Source organism: Belonocnema kinseyi, chromosome 7 (genome assembly GCF_010883055.1).
Source record: "Belonocnema kinseyi isolate 2016_QV_RU_SX_M_011 chromosome 7, B_treatae_v1, whole genome shotgun sequence".
NCBI lineage: Eukaryota > Metazoa > Arthropoda > Insecta > Hymenoptera > Cynipidae > Belonocnema > Belonocnema kinseyi.
In genome coordinates this window covers 55,739,561-55,748,190 of record NC_046663.1, presented here as the reverse complement: position 1 = coordinate 55,748,190, position 8,630 = coordinate 55,739,561, and the positions used below count along the sequence as shown (strand labels likewise).

At 29.6% G+C, this 8,630-nt stretch overlaps 1 protein-coding gene across 2 annotated transcripts in view; it reads right to left on the bottom strand.

The window, feature by feature from the left end:
- The window catches only part of LOC117177492 (protein CASC1-like), a 38,336-nt gene that overhangs the window by 11,819 nt on the left and 17,887 nt on the right, over nucleotides 1–8,630 (bottom strand). For both annotated transcript variants that reach the window (XM_033368228.1, XM_033368229.1), the window contains 4 exons: nucleotides 5,482–5,654; nucleotides 5,133–5,411; nucleotides 4,889–5,050; nucleotides 925–1,078 (listed from right to left, as the gene is read on the bottom strand). In XM_033368228.1, the coding sequence (XP_033224119.1) occupies nucleotides 925–1,078; nucleotides 4,889–5,050; nucleotides 5,133–5,411; nucleotides 5,482–5,654 (768 nt within the window). The remainder of the gene's footprint in view (nucleotides 1–924; nucleotides 1,079–4,888; nucleotides 5,051–5,132; nucleotides 5,412–5,481; nucleotides 5,655–8,630) is intronic.

Genomic DNA, 8,630 nt, shown 5'->3' with positions numbered 1-8,630 from the left:
AAATTCGGACTTTTGATTTTGACTCGTAATGTCACCGCGCAGACAATACTTTTACGCGTTTTCGAGCGCTCAGCGAGTTATTGCATCCAGGGGCTCAATTATTTACCATGGTTGATTGTTGTAAAATGTAACCTCGCAAATCTCGTAATCAGCTGAGTTTGCTCCCTTTTCAACTTAAATGGTTCTTCACAATAAAATAATGGCTCATACATCCATGAGAGAATTCGAGACCCTGATTGGCTGCGAGAATTACATGGTTGGGAATCTACATTGGCTGTCAGGCTCTCTTGCCGCATGTGGATACGAGCCAAGAGTGAGAGCGCCAGTGTTGGGAATACATTGTAACATTGATATACGTTACCAGAATATCTGTACGTAACTACATGATATCAAATGGGCGTAACATTTGAAAAATACACGCTGAGAATTGATGTTTTCTCCATAACCGTATTCAAGGGGGAAACTCGCTTTCCAGTATTCTATATAATAAACTTTAATTATCTTATTTGCAAAATTCGAGTTTGGAATTTATAGGGAGGAGGGAGCCGCCGTGGCCCCCCTCTGGATCCGCACCTGCTAAAGATTTGCAGGTCCTTTTATTTAGTAGGAGCCCTCACAGAGCCCCCCTCCCTGACTTTAAATAGTAAATGCCTGTTCTAAACAACAATTACGAAGTTAGAAAACAAGACCGGATACTTTCTGAAGAGACATCGGGATTTCTTTTTTAATAAGAATTAAATTGTATGTTCGGAAAGCGGAACCGAACGAGCGCTCGAGTAGTAAGCAAAAGTGGGAATGACGATCAGAAAACGCGACGAAAGAGAGAAAAGTCTTTCGTCGCGTTTCCTGCGCGTCGTCCCCACTCCTATCTATTACTCTTTTGGTTCATCTTTCCAAGTATTCAATTATTAGGTAGAAACTCACTTTAAAGTAACTAAAGCAAGAGCTTCCATTGCTGCTTCTAAAGCTTTCATTTCAGCTTCTATTACTTCCGGCGTCCTTTCTGATTCCGGAGCTGGTGGAGGTGCTTCGTATGGCTTCGAAAATGGCACAAATTTCAGTTCCTTTGGAATTTGTACTGTAGATATAAATAATTACTAATGTAGATTATGTTACTTGTTGGAAATAAAAATGAAAATTAAGATATTTAGGCTTAGTATCCGTCCATAAACTACGTTAAAAATTTGAGGAGCCGAGGGGTCACGCCAAAAACTACAGTTAATAACAGGGTAAAGGGGAGAGGGAGTGTAAGTAACGCTGCCCCTTTTAAAATAATTGTTTTTTTTCCTGCTTTCAAAAAATTGCCCCCTTTTCTAGTTTTTCACAAAAATGAGAACCGAATTAATAGAATCCAACAAAAAAATAAAACTGTTTTGGTTTAAAGTTAATTTTTCCTACTTAAAAACTTAAATAATTGGTACAAAGTTGAACTACTTTTCTTACTTTTTTCATAATTCATTTGTTTCTTTGAAAATTTAACCTTTTTGTTGAAAATTAGTATTTATTTAAATTAATTTTTCCAACTGAAAATATAACTATTCCAGCTTGTTGTTAAAAGATGACGTTTTCTAGTTAAAAATTCAAGTATTTGGTTAAAAACTTCTTTCTTATAAAAAAATTTGACTTCTTGGTTAAAAATTCGTCCTTCTTGGTTCAAAACTCAATTTTTTGATTGAAAATTAATCTATTTTGGTTAGAAAATCAACTGCTTAGTTTTGAGTTAAACTACTTTTTAAATATCTTTTGGTTGATGATTCATCATATGAGTTTTCATTTATTATTTGAAAATTTAACTATTTGGTTGTAAATGAACATTTTTGATAACAATTTAATTCTTCTATAGAAAATTCATCAGTTGGCATGAAACTTCTACAATTCTGATACAAAAATAAACTATTTTGTAGAAAATTAACTTTTCGTTGAAAATTCAGCTAATTTGCTAGAAAGTTAACTTTTCATTGAACAATTATATTTTCAAGACGAAAATTCAACTTCTTTATAGGTAATACGCCTTTTTAGCTTCATAATTCACCAATTTTATTGAAAATTCGTCTTTTTTGGTAGAACATTAATCCTCTTAATAAAAATTTCATCTTTTTGGTTGAAAATTTAACTACTTAGTTGCATGTTGAACTACTTTGTTACAAATTCATTTTATTTTCAATTATCTGTTTAATCGAAAATTGTACTATTTTGTTTGAAATTATTATTTTTTAGAATTAATATTTGTAACTGCAAAGGTTGAAACATAAGCTATTTGGTAGAAAATTCGACTAATTGGTGAAACAATCATTTTATTTTTGTAGAAAGTTCATCTCTTTTTTTGAAAAATCATCCTTTTTGGTTAAGAATGCAACTTTTTTTGTGGAAAATTAATCTGTTAGTTGATAAATCAACTACCCGGTTTAAAATTGAACTACTTCGTAAATCTTCATTTTTTTAATAGAAAATTGTTCAGTTAAGTTAAAAATCAAACTATTTATTTAAAAATGTAACTATTTGGTAGAGAATTTACTTTTTCGTTCAATAATCACATTTTTGAGATAAAAATTAAAATGATATATAATTAAAATTTTTATCATCATACTTCAACAATTTTGTTTAAAATTAAACTTTTTTTGTAAATAATGCGTTTTTTTAACTTAATAATTAAACATTTTGGTTAAAATTGATGCATTTCGTTAAAAATTCGTATTTTTTGGTATGAAAATCATCTTTTTGGTGAAACAATTTTTTTGCAAATGCTACTATTTCATAAAAGGTTTACCTTTTTTGTCGTTAAAAAATTCAAATATTTGGTTGAAAGTCGATCTACTTTATTATTACTTATTTAATTGGCTTTTTTGGATAAAAATTTAATTACTTTCTTCAATATTCGATTTTTTTAAAATTAATGTCTTTATTTGAAACCACAATTTTTGTATTTTTCGTTGAAATAATTGGATTTAAAAAAATTTTTAAAGCCATTTTTTATTCTGAAAATTAAACTATTGCATTTTTGGCTTAAAACTGATATTTTTAAATTAATAATCAAACTATTTCATGGAAAATTCGCCAATTTTTGTATAATTCATCTTCTCGTTAGAAAATTCTTCCTGTTTGATAAAAATGTTACTGTTTGGTTCAAAATTAAACTTCTTGATTAGAAAATAAACTACTTGGTTTAAAGGTGAAATATTTTGTAAAAATTCAATTATTTATTGAAAATTCAAGGTGGCCGTTTTAATCGACGAAATAAATTCTCGTTCGCTTTCCGGTTCGCAAACATTTTTCACGGTCAATAAAATTTAAAAAATGGAACACTAAAGCTAAACAATTATCCATTTGAGGTAAGAAAAACTGAGCTGAAAATGAAAGCACTCTAAGTAAAACTTTTAAATTTTGAACTTGTGAAATTGAAATTGAAAAGTTTTTAATTAAAAAATGTTTTATTCAAGTGCTCAATAATTTAAGTACTAACAGTTTTAAATATAAAAAAATATAAATTAACGTTATCATTTTCAATGCTCTAAATTGAAGAATGAATCAATGAACGTTAAACTTTTCAAAATTATACAATATTAAGTAATTTTAAGCTAGAAACATCAAATATTGAAAAATTGAAAAAAAAATTAACTGAACACTTGTTAAATTAGAAATTCAATTTTTTTAAAAATAGTTTTAAAATACTTGGAAAGCTTTAGAATTTTATTTTAAAATCTTGAGAAATCTAGAAGTTGTTTTAAATTTATTTTAAATTTAAAATTATTTTTGGAATTTTTTTAGAACTTCTAAATATCTGTCAAAATGAAGTGAATTTATTCTACAATTTTCAGAAAATCATTCAAATTTAAAAAAATTTCTTTACAATTTAGATTCTTTTCAAGAATTGTGAAAGGTTTCAAAAGAATACAAACATTTTCTTAAGATTCATAGGAAAATTAAAAATAACTTTTCATTTCTAAAAATTATTTTAAGAGAATATTTACAAAGTTTTTCAGAGATTTGAACAAAATTTTCAAAGAAGTTTCTAGAAGATTTTAAGAAAACTTTCTAAAATTTGCATGATAATGTTCAAGTCTTTAAGAAAGCATTAAAAAATTCTTTAATTAAAAGTTAAGCTTAGAAATAAAAATTTTAAATGGAAAATTTTTCAAGTGAAAAAATGTTGAATTACGCATTGTGCGTTAAATAATAGCATATTTAAAAACATAAAAATTCAGCTAATTATTTAAAAACGGTTGAAATCGAACGTGGACAGATTTTTCTTCTAAAAATTTATAAATTTCCCGGTCAAAAAAAATCACTGTCATTTCCCGGTTTTTCCTGGTCTTAAAAAATTCCCGGTCATTTCCTGGTCCAGCGGCCACCCTGAAATTAAATTATTTACTGAAAATTCAGCTATTTAGTTGTAAATTAACTTTTCTTTATAAATTCCTATGTTCGGTTAAGAATTCAACTATTTTGTTAAGGTCATCTTTTCAGGTCAAACATGTTCTTGTTTGTTTGAAAATTCGTCTTTTTGCATTGAAAATTCATCTTTCAATGAAGAAATGTCATTTTTCTTGCTTGAAACTTAAAATTATTGGTTCAAATTTCAAATGCCGTCGACAAAATTTTCTTTTGCTTGAAAGTCCAAAAATTTTGTTGTTAATTCAAATGTCCGGTAAACAATTAATTTGTTTTTAATAAAAATTCATCTCTTTTGGTAGAAAACTAATACTTTTTAAATTAAAAATTCAACTATTTTGTAGGAAATGCAATATAGTTTGACCTGTTATCTTAGGATTTAAAAGCGTTTGAAATTTAATTCACTAAGTGTTGATTCATTTACGACTCTTTTTATACATGACACAAAAATACGAAATAAAATAAAAAGTAGTAACGTAGTTTATGGCCGGCCTCTTACAAGTTGTGAGGAACATGTCTCCCTTCATGTCTTTTGGCTGTGGTGGTTGATAAATTAAATCAATGTGGTAGATTCCTCCCAAAATCGCATATTTTCGTAGATTAATTTCCGTTGTCTCGCACCTCGTGAAGAGAGATTTTCGCAGTTCTTTCCTTATGTCATCTAAATTATAAATAAATTCTTCTGACCTACCATTTCATCATTTTTTTATTTATTTTTTTTCAATTTTTGCATCATTTAATACCTTCTGTCTGTAATATAATTTCTTCGGCTGTGGGCAAATAGGGAAGAGGTTCAGGATCTGGTTCCGGTTCCAGTTTCTTCTGCGTTTTCAGCAGATCCAATCCTTTCTTTCCTGTTTTGCCTTTTTTCTCGGATTTTGAAGGTTGCTGTAGAGGTGGCGGATTAGTCATTTTCTCAAGCAACAATTTTTTCTCCTCCAGCCGCAGACGACGACCTTCTTTTTGCTCTTCTCGAATTTTATTCTTCGTTTCGAACTCGTTTTGACAGTAGGTCAGCAAGTCTATAATAAAGTAATGGTGCGTGAGAAATAAATAATTTAATAAATTAGATTAAGAAGATAATTTATTTACCCATATCCATCCGGCATTTATCAGGAATGTTGGGGATTTCGTATGAGGAGCACAAATCAGAATAATGATCGTAATTTGACCACAATCCTCTAATTGCCATCGAATAACAGTCAAGGTCTCCCGGCATCTTCACTATCAAGTTGATTTCTTCAAATGCTACTTCAATTGGTTCCCTTTATTCAAATAATATTGATTTTTTGTTATATGCAAATAATGTTAGTTTAGCAAAGCTTAGCGGCCGTCTACAAAACACTTTACCAATATTTATTCTGCGGTTTCCCCCCTTTTTAATCAGTTCAGTTGCCAATGCAATTCGGCAATTAATCAAGAAAAATAAAAAATACTAAAATATCATGCTTATATTCAAAAATGGTATGAAAAAAGGGAAATAAGTGGATTTTTTGCGAAAATAGGAGAATAAAGTCTTTTTAATTAAATTAATGTAGGGGAAAGTGGTCCTAAGTCGGCACAGAAAGAGGTTTTGTCTCAAAGAGATGGTAAGCAAAGTTTAATGGTGCTTTAATGTCTTTGGTCGAGTACCAGGATCCTTTATCGACAAGTTTGTGTCGTTCGAAGTACTATGGAATGATTTTTGTTGACGCAATGCAGCGCAAGGTGAAAAAGTCGATTTTTGCTATTTCTCAAAGTAGTGGTCCTAAGCCGACACCCGCTGGTCGTGAGTCAGCACATCATTTTTTCCGCTCAAATGCAAGAAAAAAAGGCGGGTTATGTAACTTTTAGGTCGAAATTGACTAATTTAAACCATTTATAACAAAAAGAATATTTTCAATTAGAAAATACAGAAAATAAAAGGACACCTATCAGAGACAAGCAACATGAAGTTAAAACACAATTATGTTAAGACAAAACCAAGCTGAGACGAGTTACATGGAATTGAAACACAACAAAATTAAATAACAACAAAAGCAACAAAAAAGGTGCCGACTCGGGACCACCTGTTTGGTGCCCACTCAGGACCACTACGAGTGTTTACACATTTCATGCTCTTACACACACGAAAGAAATCCGGATGAAAAAATCGACATTATTAGACGGAAGCACACAGAATACAGAAACCAATGCACGTAATCAATTAGACTTTTCATAATGTTTACACACCTGTAGCTCCTTGACAAGAATAGAAGAAAATGGAATTCCTTTTGCACGAAAAATGTATACACCGCTCACGCTGTCAAGCGTAATCTAAAGTGAGAATTTTCAGCGTAAATTACTTTTATGTCTAACAACCTGCCAAAGGACAAAATAATTAATCCGATATGCGCGATATCGCTGGAAACACGAGGGTGCCGGTATAACCCACAGTGCCGACTTAGGACCACTCTCCCATATATGTACTATATTGAATTCAATATCACATGATTTACAGTTTTAAGATCTTACGTGAAAATTTGTTGAATTTTTAACAAAGAAGTTCAATTTTTAATTTAAAAAGATTTGCTGCCGATAGAGATGAATTTTCAAACTAAAATGAAGTATCGATAAAATTTGGAAATTTTAACCAAATAGGTAAATCTTTAAGCCAAAAATAGGAGTTTTGTCAAAAACAATTGAATTATCCTCATTAAAGTTAATTTTGAACAAAGAAAGACGACTTTTCTAACATAAAAGATGAATTTTTAATTTAAAAAATGACGAATCATTGATTTTCACAAAGAATAATTAAATGTTCAACAAAATAGTTGAATTTTTAACCAAATATCACTGAATTTTCAAACGACGAAACTTAATTTTTGACGAAGAAAATTAATTTTTTCTTCAAAGTACACATTTTCAGCACGGAATTTAATTTTGAATCAAGAAAGATGAAGTTTTAGCTAAATAGTTCAAGTTGTAACTCAAAAAGATGTTTTCAACTGAAAATAAAATCAAATTCATTTTCTAACAAAAAAGACGAATTGTACACCAAAAAAGATACTTTCTAAACAAGAAAGTTAATTTTCATTTTATATTAGATTAAAAAGATACATTTTCAACCAAAATTGGCAGTCGCATTTTTTAGTTCTAAAAATTAATTCTCAAACAAAAAACAAATTTTCAACAAAATAGTTCAATTTGCAACCAGACAGATGAATTTCCAACTAACATTATGAATTAACAAAAAAATGTTCAATAAAAGAGTTCAACATTCTACTAAATAGTTCAATTTTCTACCAAGAAAATTAATTTCCTACCAAAAAATACGATTTTTTAGTCAGAGTTCCATTTTTAACCAAAAAGATACATTTTCAACCAAAAATGGAAGACTAAAGTTTGCAAATGAAAAAATTGTTTTAACTAAAAATGAAACGAACTATCAACAAAATAGATTAATTTCCAACCAAAGATATGAATCTTAAAAAAAAAGATTTTTTAACAATGTAGTTCAACTTTCAATCAAGAAGTTAAATTTTTGACATGAAGAAATGTTTTTTTAACAAAATAGTTCAATTTTTATCAAAATATTAAAAATTTTAACCTACTAGTCGAATTTTCAACCAAACGAGATTAATTCCGAACCAAAAATATAATATTAGACTTGTCAACAACAAAAAATGATCTAACTAAAAATAGATTTTCCTATTATAATCTCATAATTTAGTTCGCATTTAAGCGAAAAAACGATAAAAAGGGAACTTTTTTTAAAGCAAGCGAAGAAAATAATTATTTAAAAAAGCGAAACCTATGTAAGTTCGGAACGATACTTCCATTAGACCCCCACTTCGCAGTTTTGGGTGATCCTCAATTCAACGATGGCTACCTCTGACCTCTTCCCCCTCTTCTGGGCTGAAACGTGGCCGGTATACAGATAATCGCCGACCGTCCTTACCTTGTAAATAACATTCTCTTACATTTGTTACATTTCTTACCGAATTGACAGTATACACCGTAAAAGAGGTAAATCGCTTTTTTCTTTAGATTAAATGGGCCACGAGGAAATGATTGATCGTATGTTGGGAAAAAGTGAAATATTAGGTTTAGGTAGTTTTAAAGAAATATATATTGCTAACAAAAGTTTGACACTGCCAAATATATATGACACAGATTCTGAAAAAAGGGAGCAAACCATTTCAAGGCCGTAGTCAGGGGGGAGATTATGGGGGTTTGACCCCTCCCCCCCCAATTATTGAAACATGCACATGATGTACATA